The sequence below is a fragment of the Lichenostomus cassidix genome, chromosome 3 (genome assembly GCF_008360975.1).
Source record: "Lichenostomus cassidix isolate B80296 chromosome 3, HeHo_3.0, whole genome shotgun sequence".
Classification (NCBI taxonomy): Eukaryota; Metazoa; Chordata; class Aves; order Passeriformes; family Meliphagidae; genus Lichenostomus; species Lichenostomus cassidix.
In genome coordinates, this window is record NC_139483.1 from 18,182,476 (window position 1) to 18,202,843 (window position 20,368).

General features: G+C 39.9%; 2 protein-coding genes across 7 annotated transcripts in view; both read left to right on the forward strand.

Annotated features, from left to right (window-relative positions):
- The first annotated feature begins 43 nt into the window (after nt 1-43).
- BPNT1 (3'(2'), 5'-bisphosphate nucleotidase 1) lies at nt 44-11,869 on the forward strand. Its single transcript, XM_085054772.1, has 9 exons — nt 44-157; nt 3,441-3,565; nt 5,629-5,733; nt 6,001-6,108; nt 6,639-6,687; nt 7,736-7,827; nt 8,820-9,017; nt 9,853-9,958; nt 11,237-11,869. Exons 2-9 carry the CDS (start codon nt 3,449-3,451, stop codon nt 11,383-11,385), a joined length of 924 nt encoding a protein of 307 aa, XP_084910898.1. The 5' UTR covers nt 44-157; nt 3,441-3,448; the 3' UTR covers nt 11,386-11,869.
- Nucleotides 11,870-15,002: 3,133 nt separating this feature from the next.
- Nucleotides 15,003-20,368, forward strand: part of EPRS1 (glutamyl-prolyl-tRNA synthetase 1) — a 37,758-nt gene continuing 32,392 nt past the window's right edge. For all 6 annotated transcript variants that reach the window (XM_085054757.1, XM_085054760.1, XM_085054762.1 and 3 more), the window contains exons 1-2: nt 15,003-15,153; nt 17,441-17,525. In XM_085054757.1, coding sequence (XP_084910883.1) covers nt 15,108-15,153; nt 17,441-17,525 — 131 coding nt within the window. In that variant the 5' untranslated portion in view covers nt 15,003-15,107. The remainder of the gene's footprint in view (nt 15,154-17,440; nt 17,526-20,368) is intronic.

Sequence of the window (20,368 nt, forward strand, 5' to 3'; positions counted from 1 at the left end):
CAGCGCGGGCAGCACGACGGCAGCTCGGCGCTCCCGACGGGCCGGGCAAGCGCTGAGCCCCGCCCGCAGCCGGAAGGATTCGGGGCGTTCCGAGGGGCTGGGAAAGGTGGTGAGTCCGCGCTGAGGGAGCTGGCGGGAGGTCGCGGTGAGCTGCGAGGTGAGCGGCGGCGCTGGGATTTGGGTCCCTCCTGGGCAGGGGGAGGGCGAGAAGGGCTCGGAGCGCCCGCACGCTGCTGGCGGTCGGTGACGGGCTGCGGGACCGGAGGGAATCCGGGGAAAAGCGAGGCTGGAGACGGGAATTTGACTGCTGCGCCAGCAGAGGTGCTCCTGCCAGCCCCGAGCAGCCGTGCTGTGTTCCTGCCACGCTCCGCTGGATGCATGTGCGGGCACTGCTCCTAACTCTGGCTGTGCTGCAGGCACTTTGCCACCGGGAATGTTAATGGCAAGAGAATCAGGAACAGGCTTCCTCTTTTTCCTCTTTGGTGAAATGAGGTAGCTCAGCCCTTTCCCACTTGGAAGTCTGTAGGTGAACGGCGGTGGGACCCAGGGATTCCCACTCCGAGTCCTAGCCTGCTTCTGCTGGGTAAATACTGTTCCCTTAAATAATGGAAAGTTTATATTTTACTAGGTATGGGCCGAAGTTTATTGTAAAGAAATAGGGAGCTCTGGTCGCTTGGGCATTGAACAGTTCCAAGAAAGAAATCATGGCTTAGCACTTGTTTTGAAGGACGTGCTCTGTGTGATGCTCACTTTCTCCTTTCATCAGGCAAAATGATAAATTTGGAAAGTGGAAGTTTGCGCAAAAGAGATTGAATGAGAAACACCAACAAATCTGTCATATGTGCTTTGATAAATTAATTGTAGCCAGCATGTAGTACTTACATACATGAGAATTAAAAAGTGGAACAAGAAATGGAGAACTCCTTAATTTTAGAGGGTAGCAAAACAGGCTGATTTGTTGAGGTCATTCAACAGTATGGTTGCTGGGCTAGAAGAAAGGAGGGATAGCCTTTGGAGGACCAGGTGTGTTTTAAAAATTATACCCAAATTTAATTTGAAGGATGGTTGCTGTGCAGTATTTGTAAACTGCACACTTTTGTAAGAGTCAAACTGTTTTTGTCCAAAGTAAGCAATATATTCTGAAGTGCCTTGTGGAAGCATACATTAGACATTGCCCTCATTAGAAAGAATGTGCCATAAACCTATAAATAATTAGAGATCAAAAAGTTACAGAGCTGAAGAACTTATAGCCAGCTACTGCATTCACTTATCTAATCAAAAAGGTCCAATACGTCAGAATATGGGCCACACAGGAGATGTAGTCCTGTAGAATTGAAGGCACCTTTGCAGTAATAACATACTTTGCAATTCATTAGGCCATTCCAGAGTGGTAAGGAAGGGGTGTTGAAACTCTAACTTCTGTTTCTTTTAATCAATCTTGGTTTTTCATAAAAATATTTTAAGGTTTGCCAGGAGATTTTGGGTTCACCACAGAAAGTATATTTGTTTGCCTTAAGTATGGTCAAGAAAAATGTGCTCAAGACACACCTTGGGTCAAGCTTCAAGAATGCAAGATAGTATTTCTCTGTTATTTTCTGAGTATTTTGAAACTTTATGCAAACATTAAATAAATCAAGCCTCTAAAACAATTAAGTTTTAATCTCATTTTATGAAGCAGGATCAAATGTACAGTAAAAGGTCAAATTGCTTCTTTTTTATGAGTAAAAAATGTTAATTTTCTTCATCTGATAATTCATCTTAATTCTTTAATCCAAACTTCCCATCTAATATGCTTTTTTTTTGTCTTTCTCATAAATACTCATATTCCAGGTATTTTCAATACAGAATGAATTACATTCCATTTTTCCTTCCTGTTAACTTGTTTCCCATGATGGTAGAGACATAAAATAGCACCTGTCTTTCCATGTGTTATGACATACATTTGCTCTACAACTTTCAACTGTTTGAGAGCTGCTTTTTGCCACAGGTAGCATTTCTGAAATTTGCTCTGTAACCATTGGTACCAGTCCAAGATAGCCCAGCTGTGCACTTTAGGTATGGACCTTGGCTATTCTACAGAATTCCAGAGTACTTTGCTCCCATACATCAGCAGGAAATAATCATTAACATTAGCAACTGCACTTCTTGAATGTACTTGCACAATCACTCCTTCAGCTTCAGAAAGCTTCTGACTTTAGAGGTACATGTATGGTGTTCCTAAAATGCTGAAAAAGTTCTTAAATAAGCTAAATGTGGGATTCTGGTACCTCTGACATTGCAATTTGCTGTGAACAGCCATGAACTTGATTTCTCAAGGAAGAAAGGAAAAGTGTTGTATAATGACCTATTGCCACTTAAACAGTGCTTGCTGCAATTGCAATATTTGTGATGTGATTGTTGTATTACACTTCCCACATAATATATCTTCTTTTGTGTGGTGATTAGTGAGTTCCTCTGTATTTTGTTCTGGCTCTGTGCTCAAGTGTTTTCTTGGAAGTGTGTCATGCATGTAAGCCCAAGCCAAAAATGTGTCATCTACAGATAGAAAGAGCTGACAAGCAAACATAAAAAGCAATTAGCTTTGCATTTAAAAGAATACAGTGTGGTTATCAATACTTCTTTTTCCTGAGATAAAGAAAAGCTGGGAGGAATGCCAGCCTTTTGAAGGGTGATAGTTATTCCACTTGGGAACTGAAGGCCCAGTGAATTGCACTGGTGTGTGCTGGGGAACACTTGAGGAAGACAATGCTATAGGAAGAATGACAGGAGATGCAGTTCTGAGGGAGGAAGGAAGATGGAAATAGATTTCCTTAAAGAAATCAGGAGAAGTTAAAGAAATACAGAAAGGATGGTTAAATTCAGATGGTTCAATTCAACTTTTGCATAAAAGTTTGCAGTATCTGCATATCATTAAACTATTTCATGTCCACAATTAGGCCATCTACAAAAGCCTATTTTATATTTACACAAAGGAAAACAGTAAGTGAAGTTGCTGATGTCATCCTGTCTGTTAGTCTTGTGCTTGAGTTCTGGGCACAAACCAACTGTAGGTTCAGTTCTGAAAACACGAACTTATGTTCAAAGTGTGCAAAAAATGAGTACTGTGTGTAGATTGCTTTTTCTTATTATTTATGATAAGAGTTTCTTCTGCTGTTGTTGTTCTTTTTAATGTCTTTTTATTTTAGTGAGAACTAGGTTCACTGTCAGACACAATGTGGATATTTGCAAGATCTTGCCTACAATAGCTTTACATCTCTGTGTTCGTTAATTGTATTTTTTAAAAAAGCCCAACCTCACCTCATTACTACTCCCTGGCAGTAACTCACTTTCCCATTTGACTCAATTTAAACTGTATCTGTTTGAATGTTAGGTAAAATATTTTACCTTTTTTCTTCTCTGGAAGAGAGAAATGTACAAATTTGCTTTTTGTTTCTTTTCAGCATTCAGCATGGCTTCTCCAGCTCTCCTCATGCGTGTGGTGGCCTCTGCGTATTCTGTTGCAGAAAAAGCTGCAACAATTGTCAGAAATGTGATGTCTGCAGGAGATCTGGGCATAGTAGAGAAGGTATTACCTTTTACTTTGTTCCAGTTTAATTTCTTTTGTTAATCTTGAGTTAGATACACGTCAAAGTGGTATTTTTAAAAATCAGCAACTGTGGGAAGAAATACAGCCCTCATTTCTCTGATACAAGAAATATTCCTTCTTAAAGGATTAAAAGAGCACTAGAGAAATGGCTTTTGACCAGTATTTCTAAACAATATTTTTACATTTAAAAGAAATACCATAATATTTTCCTGATTTGCCTCACAAAACACAAAGTTTGCATAGCACCTCAAAATTCATAATAAGGTATATTTTCTGTTAATTTCTATACCTATGTTCTAACATCCTTAATACAACTTAAAATATTGTGCCCTGTATGAATTTTGATTTATAATAAATCAGTGTTTAATTTCCTAAAACAAAAAACTTCAGATTTTATTGTAAATCACCACTTTCAAAATAAATTCAGAGGTTCAAATTTAATTCTAAAAAGAAAACAGGTATTAAAATTCTTAATGTGCTGTAATTTAGTAAGTTGCACTGATGAGCCAGGATCTTTGTTTTGACTACAGTACTGGACTAAGTGGAATTAACTTTTGAAGCTAATTCTAGCTTTACAGGTATGTCACAGTATTATGGACTTCATTAAATATAGATACTATTTTTGGTCTTTACTGTGAAAGTACTGCAGGTATTTACATTGTGCAGAAATAATCAAAAGTAACAGGTGATATTGGTTTTAAGTAAGACCGGTTACACATTATTTTTTTTTAAATGAAGTAGTAACAAACACACAAAATTAGATTGCAAACAATGACAACAGAGGGACTGGAGATCTCAAAATTCCTGCAAGCTCCTTGCCAAAGGTGGTTGCTGAAGGAGGAGGAAGAATGCAGAAGAAACTCTGCATGTGCCTCTGTTTTGCAGTCTGAAGGGAAGAGATGCAGAACAGAAAGAAACAAGTGCTGCTTCTCATCATTCATCCTCTTCCTGCAGCCAGCAAACACCAAGACCACTTCCAATGGCCTTACTGAAAGCTTTAGAACATCTAGGAAGGCAACGTTCCACCTTTTCCCTCAACATGGTGACCTCCCATCCATTTATCTAATTCAAGGACAGCTGAGTTTTTAGCCATCTCCTGATATCCACTTTTCTTTCCCTCAGTCAGCTCTAAGCTCTCCATTTATATTGCTTCTCTTTGTAGTACTTGTACTTCCCCCCCACCCCCAATTTGGTAGGTAGACACTTTGTCCACCCATTCTTACATTCTTGATTCCTGTTTTGAAGCACTACTTTACACTGTTTTATTCGGTTCATGTCCTGGAACAAAGGACATTCTCTGCAATAAACTTGAAGTCAAAACTCAGGAGCCATTTCATCCAAATTTATTAGGGGGTGAGAGGGAAATTTCAAAGAAAAATACCAAGTTTCATAAAATTAGCAGTTGGGTAAGGGACAGACTAGTTTTAAGCATGCAAAAATTAACCCATAACATAATAAAAAAATCAACCCATCCATTCTGAATGGAATATCCCATTCCTATGCCTAATTTTGTAGCTGACTAAAACACTTTTCATATTGTCAGCAAATAAGATACAAGCAGATAAAATTTGTGTTTGATTCAACTAAGATGCAAATCTTAGATGAACTGTCTTTTTAAATTCCCAAGCTAACAAAATTATTTCTTACTGGGATTTTGTCTCTGGACCTAAAGGGTGAAGAAAGTGTTAATAAGTTACCCACTTTCACTATGTATCAGGTTATTAATATTTAAGAGATTACTGTAACCCATGTAGCAACATATGTTTGGCTACACAACATTGGGAAGGCTTGCAGTCATTTTTTTGTGTCACCTTGGGGCACCAAGTCTGCTGTTCTAATGTCATACCAGTCTGGCTTAGTTCTGGGGTGCACAGGGAAACTCTGCTTCTTGCAGTTTTTAGCCTGCCTCCCTCAAGGTCACTTAGGTTGAAGATTTACCAAATCACACTTCTTTCTCATTACAAGTGGATGTTCAGAGTGCTGTATGGGCCACTGTGCTGGTTGTATTTTCAGTATACAAATTCCTATCCACTCTTGGACAGGCTGGACCCAATGACTTGCAGACCAAAGCTGACCGACTGGTACAAATGAGCATTTGTGCTTCCCTGGCACGGAAGTTTCCCAAGGTGACAATCATAGGAGAAGAAGTAAGTACCTACTTTTATTTCATACTAACAGTTTATCTTGCTGTAGCTCGCACTGGAATTTGCTTTGGTAGGGTTTGGGAAAACATCCGTTTTAATTAAACAAAAAAAAAACAACGACACAAAAAGCAGCAAACAAAAGGTATTTGCATCCCATTTCACCTTTTCATTTCATTAGCTTTGTCAAGCTGCTGTCAAATACACAGCTCTAAGACTAACTGAGGCGAGTCCAAAACATTTTTCTAATAATTCTGAGAATTCTTTTGTTAGGAACTGCCCGCTGATAATGTAACTGAGGATTTAATTGAAGATGGTCACTGTGAAGAAATACTGAAGAAGCCTTGTCCTGCTCAGTACACAGGAATTAAGGAGGAAGAGGTACTGTGGTAATGCTATGCCTGTGTCTTCATATTTTTCAATACCTATAGTACTTTCTGATTTTAGCTAAGAGTATATAAGGAAGAAAAATTTTTTCAATGTTGCCAACTTTTATTTTCTCTTCGAAAACTGAAATGTAGTAATGAGAATCACACCTCCAGAGCTGGATATGCTGCATGTTCCTGTGTGCAGTAATGGGAAATGGAAATTGGCTTCTTACAATTTGTGATTCAAATTAATTTGGCAGGAAACTAGTTTGGACATGAGAAAGTAATCCATTTCCATGTTCAGTTTAATCCTTCATACTTCTATTAAGAGATTTGCTGAAACATTCCAGTCCATTTTTAAGCTTCTTTTTTGGATGTGAAATACAATTATAGGCTTCAGTCATATAATAATATTAAACTTTTGGATCTCTTTATTTCCTTACTGCCATAAATAAATAAGAGAACTAAAGTAAAAAATATATTTTGTGTGGTAATTTACATTATTTGTATTTGGTAATTTTCCTTACTTTTATATTCTTAAAGCTTGTTATATGGGTTGATCCCCTGGATGGAACCAAGGAGTACACTGAAGGTTGGATTTTCTTTTAATTCTGTTGATTAAAGAAAATAGCAATGTAATATATAAGCATATACATGTATATAGTTTTAGCATAGAAGTTACTTACAATATTGTTTCATAAGACTGATGTTTCTATACTTTTTGAGTGCTTTTTGTAGCACTCAAATGGAATGTATTTATTCATTCCATTCAGTTCTAACCAGTACTGAATATTCCTGATGGGCTACTGAATGGTGACCAGTTTTTATCATTCCAGAGTACAAAGAGTTGCCTTTGACTGCTGGCAGGTTGTCTTAAGTTTTTGTCAAATTTATACTTTTGCATATTTCTGAAGGGCTAAATCTCCCCTTCACACAGGAATATGCTTGATTATATTTACATCCTCCTCTTCAAGCAACCCAAATACCACAGCTGTACTCGTAGCCCTTTCAAAATGAAACAAACACCCTCCCACAAATCATGATTCTTCAGTTATGGGAGGAAACTGTTATCAGCAAAGGCTAATTTCTATACATAGAAATAGACCCTAAAATGAAAGAAAAGGAAAAAAAAAAAGAAAAACCTCCAAGAAATAATATGATGAAACCTCACTTTTGCCTCCTAATGCGTCTTTTAGTTGATTAATGTAAAATCTTTTAAGCAGATATTTTTCCCCCTTCTTGGGAAAAGATGTACAACTGTCAACAAATTGCTAGTTTTGAATAGCATTAAACAACTCCCACCACAATTACAGAAGAATGTCATCATATACTGCTGTGTAGTTGTATCTTTAAACTTCCTTCTCATTATATATTAATTATAACATAAGTCTATTAAAAGAACTTTATCTGGGGCATTTTAGCAGACCTGAAGGCTAAATGATTAAAATCTTTAGTCATTAAAAATGATTAAAAAAATCAAAAATGTAGTTTTTCAATTACATCTGAAAATCCTCATTAGTATTTGCATTTTTAAGATACCATCCTGTACATGGATTTGTGGAATTTACTGAAGGTTTATTTTTTTATAAGTATCTTTTGTCTTTTCCAAGTGTAACTACATTCCTGTTATTTCTGTCCAGGACTCCTTGACCACGTAACAGTTCTCATTGGAATTGCCTATGGAGGCAAAGCAATAGCAGGAGTTATTAACCAGCCATATTACAACTATGAGGTATTAAATCACTTATTTATTTGGAAGCATTAGGTGGTTTCTAAATGTTACTCCTAAGCCATTTCAGTTAGCACGCTTTCAACTGAAAAGTAGCATGTAGGGAAGTTAATGTTGTCATATAAAGTATTGGGGATTTTTATTAAATATATACAATTTTAAATGTTGGTTTCCAGGAACTAAATGTCAGGAACCTACTAACAGCCATACTCAATCTTGAGGCTTGTGCAAAACACTAATACAGAATATATTACATATCTACTGTATAAATTACTACAGTCTGTAGAAAGTACAAACTGTAAAACAAGTACAGATCAGTGGTTTTGCCATCTTTGCTAGAAATTCTTTAGTAAATCCATGCGATGGGTGCATTTGCAGTGCCTGGTAACTGCCATAAATCTGCAGCCCTGAACAAACCAAGCATAAATTGTCACTGACAGCTGGGTTAGAGTGTATCATGCCAGGTTTCAGGTATAAGTCCAGGATAGCCAACCTACAGGCATTTACACATTTGGAGATTATTTCAGTATTACTTGGGGAAGGAGAGGAAGCTCATGATGCAGTCTGATTAATTAAACTTATTAGAGTTTAAAGGAAAAGCCCTTGAGCTGATGTAATGCTATCATGTTCTGTGTGATATGTATCACAAAATATTTCAAATTACAAGATACTTTCAGTTACACATTGTGCCTGAAGTACAGAAATATACAATTATTAATCTGCCAGTCACTGGAGGCAGGATGTAATGCACCACCACAATGTCACAGATAAGAAAAATGTCAATGATGTCATTGCCTTAGAGGGAAAGAGAGTCAATTTCTCACTCTGGGCTCTAGAGTAGTTCTCTGTAAGTGCCATTGTTTAAATGTATAGCCCAATATTAATGTTACACTCCCTGATATGCCAAGATACCTCTAGATACCCCTTACCCTGTGTGCTTTAACTGCTGATCAGTGTGATTAACCATCACCTGCACCTCTGTACCTTTTTTGTAGGCAGGAGCTAATGCTGTGCTGGGCAGGACAATCTGGGGAGTCCTGGGCATGGGTGCCTTTGGCTTTCAGCTCACAGAAGCACCTGCTGGCAAACACATCGTCATTACCACCCGTTCCCACAGCAATGCCCTGGTAAATGAGTGCATCAGTGCCTTGAACCCAGACCATGTCATCCGAGTTGGAGGAGCAGGAAACAAGGTATGAAAACTCAGAACATTCTGGTTTTACTGGGAAGTGGTACCTTCAGGGAAAAAGAAAGACTTTCAAAATAAATAATTTGCTTACTTGCATGAATATACAGGAAAGACTTCCTCTTTCCCCAGCTCAACTTCTCTTCCTAGCATTCAGTCTGCTGTCAAGTAGAGAGAATTTGGTACAGGTGTGTTTGTACCAGTGGCCATGCTGGTCATGGCTGAGGTCTGTCTTCTCCAGAATTCTGTTTTTAGGGGTGAAAATGAAAAGTTGTAAGACCAGAATGACTAAATGGGAATTCAGTTTAATCTCAGTTATTAGACACGTCCTCCTGTTTGTTTTTGTTATATAGTTTTTGTTCCAGTTATCCAGCAGCATATTTGAAATGATAAAACATAAGCACACAGTGGTATTTCCTTTGTGAAACTTCTCTGCTTACAGGGAAGTTACATGTTTTAAAGTTTAGTTGTCATAGCTGTCAAAAACACACCCTTCTCATCTCTTTTCTCCAACATGTGGAAGTCCCAAAATGGCACTAACACAACAGTTTCCACTTTACTTTTTAAGTACTTGCACAAGAAGTAAATTCTTATTTCTGAAACTAAGAGCAGATGTTCATCCTATAGACTGTATTTATAACAATCAAAAATATTGAATTGAGAATGGTAATACAGCTTTCTAAATCTTAATAAAATTTCTTGTAATATGTAAAAAAAGGAGATGCCTGGTGTTCTTTCTGTGACTATAAATAAATAAATGGATTTAATCCCCATGTCCTTTATTTCTACCTATTTCTAAATGCCTAGATCCTTTGCAGTGATTGCTACTCTATTCTTAACAGATCATTCAACTCATAGAAGGCAAGGCATCTGCTTATGTATTTGCTAGTCCTGGGTGCAAGAAGTGGGATACATGTGCACCTGAAGCTATTCTGCATGCTGTGGGAGGTAAGTTCATAGCATTCAAAGTTCCAGGATAAGTGAAACTGCATCTATCTGTAGTTAGTTATACTTTTCATGGGAAGAAAAATGACAATGCATGTGCATTTTTTAATAGTTGAGCTTTGAGCCCTCTGAAATCAACAGTAATGGCAAAGGGACAAGGACATTATGCTCTGAAAGGCACTATATGATCTGTTTTGCCCTGGACTAATAGACTCAGTTACTGCCACATAATTTAAAAAGCCAAATCCCCAAATTCAGGGTATATTAATTTTAATATTTTGAAAACGAATGCCTTTTTTTTCTGTTGGCTACTATCTCACAGAAAAATCTGCTGTCCTACTAACTCAGTGTAGTAGTTTATTATAAGTAACATGTTATATAATATGTGGACATGGAATTCTTTAAACCAACAAAAATAGGTCAAATCATGCAGTTGTTCTTTGGATGTACAAACTCTTAAATTGAGTCATTCATGAAATTCAGCAGAATTAGTGATCTCTAGCCAACATGAGGCTCTTCACTTATCTAGGGGCTAAGGGGTTGAAAAGTTATGAAAAGACTCACTGATGAGGAGTTCAAGTAGTATTATTTTTTTTAATTCTTCTTTTTACATTGATAGGCCTTTTAACACCCTGTGCTAAAAATGTAGGGTTTGATTCCTAAATTCTATCATGCAAGGATAACAGGCTTCATAATGACACTACTGAACTCCTGTGCAGTCTGTAGTGTTCATAACTGGGATACTTTTAAACAGGGTTAGCTCAAGCACAAAGCAACCCAACCCATCTGGGACAGCACAATGTTGTATTTAGCCTCTTTGACAGGTAGGGATCTCCTGGTTAAATTAGCTTTAATAAAGATCTGTGTTGCTCTTGCTAAGTGATTTCTAAAAACCCATTTAAACCAGCTGGGGTATATCTACATTATGTTAGTTTGTGGTAGAGACTTAGCCTGGTTTTTAGTTGAACTGAGGATTTTTCTTTGCTTCTTGTCAGTGGCCAATGTAAAAGCTATTCAGGGAGCATTTTAGGTAATCCATGAGAGAGATGTTTTTGTATTGAGACACAAGGAATTTAAGCATTGTTAAAAAAAAACCCAAAAAACTCCACTAGTTATTTCATTTCAGTCAATATAAAACCTGTTGTAATTAAACTGGAAGCAAAAACACTTCACATCTGAATACAGGCATGTGTACCCCAAAGACTGCTTTTAGTTATATTGCTTGAACTAACAGACTCCAACTCCTTTTTGCTGGAATATCTTTTTTCTCTGTTTTTGCAGGCAAAATAACTGATATCCGTGGAAATTCATTTCAGTATAACAAGGAAGTGAAACACATGAATTCAGCTGGGGTCCTTGCCACTTTGAGAAATTATGACTACTATGCCAGTCGTATTCCAAACACTGTGAAAGAATCTCTAGTGCCTTAAAGCAGGGAAGAATCTTCACTTGGCCTGGAAGGCTAAAAAATGAGTTTGGAGAAAAAGAAAGGAAGAAGATGGCAGAGCTTGAAATTTTGTTTCATAGAATCTGAACTGAATTCTTTGAGGAAGGTGTGCAATAATTCCAAAATTATACAGAATCTCTAAGTATCTGTTGGATCAGATTGTTTTGCTGTGTTGAGCAGACATCATCAAAAACAGTGACATTTCTTCAACAGTCGTTTTCTGTATTCTTTGGGATTTTTCATTCCTCATGACGGTGAGTAATATACTGCCAATCATAACACTGCAGAACAAAAGTCATCTTAATATTTTGGGCACAAAATCATGTTAAGTCATTTACCTGATTTTGCTCCATGGTTTTTGTTGTATGTAGTCAATACAGATTATTGTGTTAAATACAAATGGACTAAGGATTTGCCTGGATGGATTTGCCCGTTTGTTATAAAGTTGCCACTTTTGATTCTTAGAACAGCATCTTTCAATTTTTTTGGTCCACACGGAGTTTTGGGATGGCCAAGACTGCTGTTTTTTGGCTTGTCTGAGTTTTGCAGGAATACGGACACAGTACAGCTGGGCCTGGAAATCTCAAATAAGGGTTCATGGATCACTGGATTCATTGAAGATCAGTGAAGTGTTAATATTAAAGGATTCAAGAGAGCTCAGTTTTGCAGAACGCAAGGAACCATAACAGGGACAGGAGTTCCTAGCACCTCTCTGATGATTTGGAATGCCTTTGTCAGGGTCTATGCCACTGCAGTCTTGGAGCACTTTGGGCATCCAAAGTCAAAGTCACTTTGGCATACTTGGGGAGAACAGAAATGCCAGAACTTGGAATTTTCCATGTCCAAATTTTGACAGGTGCATTTCCAACAGCTGCAAGAGCTGAGGAACCTAACAGTACAACTTCCGCCTCCTGTGGAACAGAGACATGTCCCAGGGGAGAGAACAGGGCCAAGATCGCCTAAAATTAACTTTGAAGTTGAAGATCCTGTTTCAGTCAGCTTTCCTGCAGGTGTGGATGTTAGGAAAGCAGGATTCAACTGCCCAGTCCATTTGAACACAAAAGAGAACAAGTAGTAAATTACATGTGACTAGCTAAAATTGGCAATTTAGCCAAAAGAGGTGAAGCCTTTTCCAGCTGAATTTAGGATTCTGGAAACAGGCTCTTGAACCAATGAGGCCTCTGTGCCCTTGGTTTTCTCCAGATGTTGTGACTCAAGTCCCTTACACTCAAGTGAAGGAGTCTAGGGCCTCCCTTTCCCTAACAATGTGACACACACTGAGGCATGCCAAGGAGAGATGCCAGTTTCAACAAGAGTTTTGCTTTTCTTTCTGTTCTCAATGTGGAGAAAAGAGTGACATATGTCAGGTTCTCAGGCATGTGGTGTCAGGGAGGGTGCCTGAACACAGCTGCTTGTTTACATAAAGACTGAATCCCTAAGCTCTCCCACGTGATTTTTTTTCCCTTAACCTCTTTGAGCACCATGAATGCCAAAGAAGCCTGCAAGATGCATTGTACCCTTTCTCACTTCTTCTCTGCCCACAAGATTAGGTTTTCTACATAACTACAGCCTTCATTTGCACGAACTGTCTTTAAACTAGCACATCAAGGTCCAAAAAGTTGTTTTCCATAAAAAAGAAAATTTCAAAATTCAGTTTTCCACAGTGTGTTCAACTTACTTCTTCCTCCTATCATCACACAAGGTCTTTAACAACTCCACTTAGAGTCCTTAGATTAGATCCTTTCCTCACAGACGGATAACATCAATATGACTTCACTGGCTTAAAGCTGACTCTGTTTCCAAGAAGCAGGAACATCTTGCCACCAAAAGATATGAACAAGGCAACTCTTGATAAAGTGTTCCTGTTTCTCCATGTGCACACGTGGAAGAGAATCTAAAGAATCTCTTCCTTAGTGAGGTCATCTTAGCCTAACATTTACAGATGAATTAGCAAGATTAGCATTTACCTCATTCTATCATGACACTGGATTAGAGCTGCATATATAGGAAGAATGTGTGCTTCTAATCCTTTGATCTAGAGCCTACCTTTCTTCTCTTCCCTTGATTGCATAACTGGTAAGAGCATGCAAGACAGATTCAGCCTGCTTTAATTAGAACCTTCTTCATATTTTGGCCCATTATAAGTTTAGTCATTCCACATACTGATTGTGACTGAAGTTTGAACCACATAGCAACTACAGTGATTTCACTGTTGTTACACATAATTTTCACCTTTATCTTACACAGGAGTCTTCGATATGCATGCTTAGCATTCCCATCAAAATGCATGTGAATTTGCAAAACATGTTAAGATTAAATTAAACTCAGAAAACACAAAGCCTGCCTTAATCATTCTTCCCATGTAATCATTAAAATACAAAGTACAGAAACCAGTGTTAGTAATCTTCATCTATGCCTCTATATCCTTATTTTCACCTGAAACTTGCAATAGGTTTAAAAATCCCTTCAGCATAAGCCTCTTTCTAATTCTGCTGTTATTTCTGTCTCTGCTCACTTAGTTACCTGAATGGGAGTAGAACACACAGCATATGTCACTTTCTGCATGGTGTGTAAAGATACTTATGTATGGAAACAAGTGGAAATACTTTTCATGCTTACAGGAACTGTAAAACTGCTAACATAGAACAGTAAGGAAAGTTGAGATTAAATCCAGCAGCAGGAATCAAGCATAAAAACCAGCACATAATGTGCAGTCATGGTCTGGCTATACTACTAGGTCCACTGCACCAAAAGCACTGGTTCACCAATCAAGCATTTGATAATGTCTGTGTGAGCACATTAGGTGCTACAGTAACAGCTATAAAATGGATGGAGGGGAAAAAAATCACAGTGACACTGCATTGTCCTTGTATCAAAGTGAATTTGAGCCAGTCTCCTGTGAAAAACTGGTGACGCAGCATTTTTGTAATTCATCCCAAGACTCCAGAAGGTGGCTGGGCACTGGGACAGGCTCTCCAGTGAAGTGGTCACAGTGCCAAGCCTGCCAGAGTTCAAAAGCGTTTGAACCACGCTGTGCAGGGCCAGGAGTTGGCCTCAATGATCCTTGCGGGTCCCTTCCCACCCGGGACATTCGAGGACTCGTTTGACCCGCTGCGAAATCTGCACGTTTCTCAGGAGTTTAACAAGTAACATCCTACAAAACCAGAGGTGTCAAACCAGCGTACCCAAACGTGCCCGGTGCGTGTTGCGCTGTTCTATTTGGATCGTCACACACCGAAAAGGGGCTGAAGGCATCTCCACGGCTGCTGCCAGAAATCCAGCCCAGGACTTTGGCAGGCAAAGCCCTCGGGAAGGCTCAGCCTGATCGCCGGAGCAGCGGTGAGAAGGGCAGAACCGGCTGAGGGGCAGGGCAGCCCTCACCCCGCACCCATCCCTCATCCGGACGGCTTCCCAGCGCTTCCCCGGCGCGGCCGGGAGAGCCCCGTGCGCCGCCCGCTCGTCACCCCCGCCGTTCCGGCCTCGCCGCCTCCCCCCGGCGGACTGCCCTGCGGCAGTGACCGGCGCCGAAGAGACACACCGAACACCATCGCCTCCCCTGTGCCCTCTCCCGCGGAAGTGACGGCCGCTTCCCCCGCCCCGGGGCGGGTCCTGCCGTGCCTCCCGGGCCGCGCCGGCCCCTGCCGAGCTGGCAGCGCTGCGCGCCCCGCCCCGCTGCCTCCCTCGGTTCCGGTGCTGGCGGCGGGAATGGCGGCGCTGAGCCTCACGGTGGACGCGGGCAGCCCTCCGCTCGGTAAGTGCGGGCCGGGCCTCGCCCCGTGCCGCCCCGATCCCTCTCTGCCGGGGGTCCGGCTGGGCTCCGTGCCCTCCTCCCCTCCCTCCCTCCTTCCCTCCTTCCCTCACTCCCGCCCGTGTTGCATCATGCGGCGCCGGCTGCCCCCGCGTGTGCGGCCGGGCGAGGCGGGACCGGGGCCCGTGCCCGTCCTTCCCATCGCTGCCGCTGCTCCCGGGCCGTGAGCCCGCTGCGGCCCTGGCACCCGGCGGTCCCTCCTGCCTGCTCGGGCCGCGGGGACAGCGGGCGGCGCTGGGCAGAAGTGGGGCTGGAGAAGGAGCTCGGGCACGGCTAGAGCCCTCGGGTGACTTGGCACGTTCTGGCTGCATTTTCCAGGCAGCCCTGGTTGGCATTGCTTGTTCGTGAGCTCTGCCGCTGTGCTGCCGTCTTTCATTTTCAGTTCTAATCTGCTGCTAAAATTCCTCTCTGGGGAGCTGGCTCCAAGTTGCGCTGTGAAATCTTGCTTTCTCGGTTGCTCACTGCCCTTCGATGTTATTTTGCCTTTAAAAATGTGAGAACCTCCTTCATTGCACTCTCAGCCATCTGGAAACAATCTTTTGTATGTGTTCCATACACTTTCTCCATTTTGTTACAGCTATTCAAAATAAATTTTCTTCCTGCTCTTCATCTTAGTTTATTGATTTCTTGCTGTTATTTCCAAATGCATTTCAGAGTTGAATGCAGCTAGCATGACTACTGATGCAATGTATAATAAAAGTTTTAAATAATATTTCTCCTGATACTTGTTTATAGTGATTTGCCAGGAAAGAAAATGATGCAATATGAGTTATGATGAATATCAGGTTTAGGGGCTTTGGAGACTTATTTTCTTTTGACAGCTGGTTGGTGGCACTAGAGGCTTATTTCAGGAGATTGCATGATTGTGTCAGAAATACTACATATTAAAGATAAAAACATTTATATCAAGAAGACAGGCACACTCATCCTACTCATCCCTGCATTATACTCTACATCACGTCTGCTGTGCAGTGAGAAAAGTGTAGTAGCTTTGAATGTCATTAGTATTAATTACATAGCTTGGTGCACGTAATACTTGTCATTTTCAAAGCATTTCCATGCACAATATTAAAATACTTAGGTGTCTTACTAACATTGCATAAGAGATGTCACCCTGAATTTCACAGATGGATAGCTGAGGGATGAGAAGAAGAACCTTGACTTACTCTTAATGCCACAAGAAGGGTTTTCAGCTGAGCAGAGGTGAGAGCTAGGGAATTCCTAGCTTCAGTGGTTTGTATTTAGGCCAGCGTATTAATAGCTTACAGTATCATCTGCCTTGGTAGCTGGAGCATTGTTCTAGGGAAGATAAAGCGCAGAGCACATTGTGGAGGCTGTAACAGGTTAGCTGCCTTTCCAGACCTAGAGTACAGTCCTTTGGCTGGTTTGCCTACGGAGAAGCTTGCTGCCTTTATACCTGCTTCTGAGCAAAGTTAAAGAACACAAGCTCCTCTGCTTATGCTCAGCAGGCTGACTGTGGACCAGAGCCAGTGCAGAAACACAGCCAAGTGAGCTGGGCGCTTTGTTTGAGCTGCTGTGTCGTGCTATAGAGCGTTGAGATCCGAGCAAGTTTGCATCAAGTCCCTTGGAATGTAGGCAGAGCTGTCTTCCAGTCAATGGTGTAGCCTAAAAACCTCAATAACTTTTTTTTCTGGAGACCATTTTTTACTGTCACGGGTGAACTACTTACTCTGAAAGCCCTGTGTAAGCTCCTTGCCCTTTTACACAGATGAAGTTTCTTGGGTTTGAATGGCTAATCTTTTCATAAACTTGAAATCAGGTTAAAAATAGTCTCAACCTTGTTCAGTAAGTACTGGTATATTCAGTAATTGATCTCCATTGATGCATGTGTCAGGCCTGGGATGGAGTACATTAGTAATACTGTTCAATAATTAAAAGCTTTTTGATTACGTTCTCATAAACTGGGGGGCAAGACAAATTTTTACTGAACTCTTAGGAAGCAAAATGCATTGCAGCAGACACTTGCTGAGCTCACTGCAGATCACTGTGTGCTGGACATTATCAATTTGGAGCTGTAAGGATTGCCAAGAAGAAGGCTCTTGCATATGAGACTGAACATTGATTTTTTTTGTTTCCCTGGGCAGTCTTACCTGAAGGAGCCAGTTCAGTCACCTGGTTGTAGTGGAGAAGAGATGTAACTGGTTGGTTGTAACTGTGAAAGGTATCTCTCCTGGAAGAAAGTTCAGTATCTTTTTATCTTTTTTTCAAGGAGCTCTGCTGACAGTGGAACATGTGAAGAATGATGTTGAAATTTCAGTGCAAGAAGGCAAAGAAACTATCCTCTGTGTGTCCGAGTAAGTGACTTTGCATCTCTCCTACCTTTGGGTCAGCAGTTTTAACCATCACGTGGTTGTAACATTGACAGTAACCTTTTGAGGCAGGAGGAAGAGAAAAAAAATACAGTTTTATTCATCACTGCATTACTGATGTCTCTGTAGGGTAGGCAAATCTTTTACAATATATTCTGAACTAGATCTTTGTGCAAAAACCTCTTGTATTCTTACTTACTTGTACCTGTGTGTAGTCATTTATGCTCTACCAGTCACATTATTGTTTAGGACTTTTTGTGGTGCCCTGGATTACCAACAGCAAGGCCATTCTATGTTAGACACATTTGGTATATAAGATACATTAGACATGTGTGTGTGTGGTGGACTAAAATTTAAATGTTTACATGACATTATTTTAGGCTCCCTCCTGTGTATATATTAGCAAAGGCATGATGTTATCCCAGGGAAGTGCTAATTAACTGTGCTGTGTTATCCAGTGTATCCATCTGCACACTTTAGAAAGAATATCAGAATCTTTTGTAGTAATCTATTGTCTGTCCTTCTAAAACTACTTTGCTGTTGGAATGGATAATTTCAGGTGTCATGAAGATGGCTTTACAATCTGAGTAAGATCAAATGCCTGTCAGAAATGCTGGACTAACACTTAGTTTTGGGAAGCTGCATTGTCATCTTAAATTCTGTATCAATTAAGACATCTGGATATATCAAGAGGAGATGCCAGATGTCAGAGATTTCCACTGATATGTTAGGCAGTAGGGTATCTACAGTAAAGAGTGTATTTGTACCCATAAGCGTTGCAGTTGTCACTGGAAGTATATGATGAATGTGGAATTACTGATTATAACTGTAGTTTTTGAACATTGATTGTGTTTTTGAAGACTGGGGGGAATCTATTGTTCATGGACCTGCTGACAAATTCTCATTTTGTGAGCTAATTCAGTAGAAGATGCTGTTAAAGCCATCAATGCATCATAAAATGGAATACCTGCATGACTGTAGAATGGTTATAGAAGCAACATATTTCATCTTGTATTGCAGAGTTACTGACTTGCTCCTCATAAATTAAGACCAACTGAGCATTTCCTGTATCCTCCAACCTTAGGTAAAGAGTTTGTCACTATTTACATATATTTGCAGAAAATGAAAGCACAGGAAGATTCAGTCTTCAGTCATGGTTGTTTTACTGGTTGCAAATATTGTTTTCTGTTTAAAATATTAGACCTGAACTCAGACAGGAGTTCTTACATAATCTGATATTGCATGTTGTCTTTTGCTGAGCCTGGTGACAACATTGAATTTGTGATTTTGAATTAAAGCAAGAGAAATGAAACAGGTTGTATTGGGATTTAATTTGTACAGCTTTAATAATCTTCAATGTGGGAATACAGCTTGCATAACAGAAAGTTAATTTGGTATATTTCAGTTGTAGACGAAAGTTTTCCCCTTAAGTAGCCTTAGTCAGGTTTGGATTTTCTTTTACTTCCAGTTTGGGCAATGTATGGATGTATATACCAAAAGATATGAATACACAGTGTACACTCCTGTGACACATGGGAATGATCTTGGAACATTTTAAATGTATACACTTGGCTTTGAAATAATATTTTATTTCATTAAATAGTTTAGTATTACCATGCCTTCTTCCTACTGCATTGCAAAACCACTCACTTTGGCTATAATGGAACTTGTCAGAAATGTAAAGCGCTCTTCTTCTGCACTTTGGCCCGGTGTGGATAATGCCTAGAATCATGGTCCCATCAGATGGAAATTTTTGTGTGTTAGTGTCCTCTCATCCCTGGCATTGGCTTACATTCAAGAAGTTATTCCGGACCTCAATATTGCATTAATTTTCCCTTGCTTGGTTGTACCACCGTTTTAAAAATTGATTCTCTATCTTAAAGTCTGTTAAAAGTATATCTGCAATGTGAGATGCATCAGCTGAACTCAGATCTCAACTAATGCTTTTGGTAAATGGATTTCATGGCATCAGTTCTGCTGAAGCATCTTGTTTTGGCATGACGTGAAAAGCACTTGGGATGTTTCAGATTTTAACTTTTTTTTTTTTCAGGAATCCATTAATTTTAATGACTTCACTTGAACAAGAAAGAACATTTTATTTGTGCTTCTTCTAGGTTCTGTTTTGAAGCTCAATTAAATTCTGGTGACAAACTTTTCAGCTCACAAGCTGAAACCTAGCTGTCAGCTAGCTACCTGAAAAGTTTATTGCTAATTTGAGATGATGAATTTTATTTTAAAGGCTATTTTTGAAACATTAGCTTCAAAACTTCATGTAGTAATACCTCCTGAGCAAACCACTCTGCTAAGTGCTCATGGCTTTATGGAGAATTTTGGTGTGTCTGTCTTTCAGGTAACAAACTGCAGTACAACTTCAGTGTTTTGTGTGGTGAGCACATGCACATTTCAGAGCAGCTATTCCTCCTAAGTAGATGAATCCAACCATTCTGCAAAGATTTTTACAAGTCAATCCAATAATGGTTTATTATGATTGGAAATAATTTGGGGGGGGGTTTGTTGGTTGTTTTGTTTTGTGTTTGCTTTTTTTTTGGCCCTTTTTCCCATCTTGTCTTCTGTTTCTTGAATATTTGCCCTGGTGTTTAATTATGTGGCATTTCATGTCACTCTCAAGAGCCACTCTTTGCCTGTAGCATTGCATTGTTCCTGTTCATTTTTCCCTGGAGTTAGCAGGCCCTGGCTGCAAAGAGCCTTTTATAACTTTTCCAAAGAGGTCAATTAGCACTGTTTGGGTGTAAACATTTCATTTTTCCTGAAGAAAATAACAACTTTTAAAGCACAAATAAGATTTTACTCAGAGTAACATTTTCCCA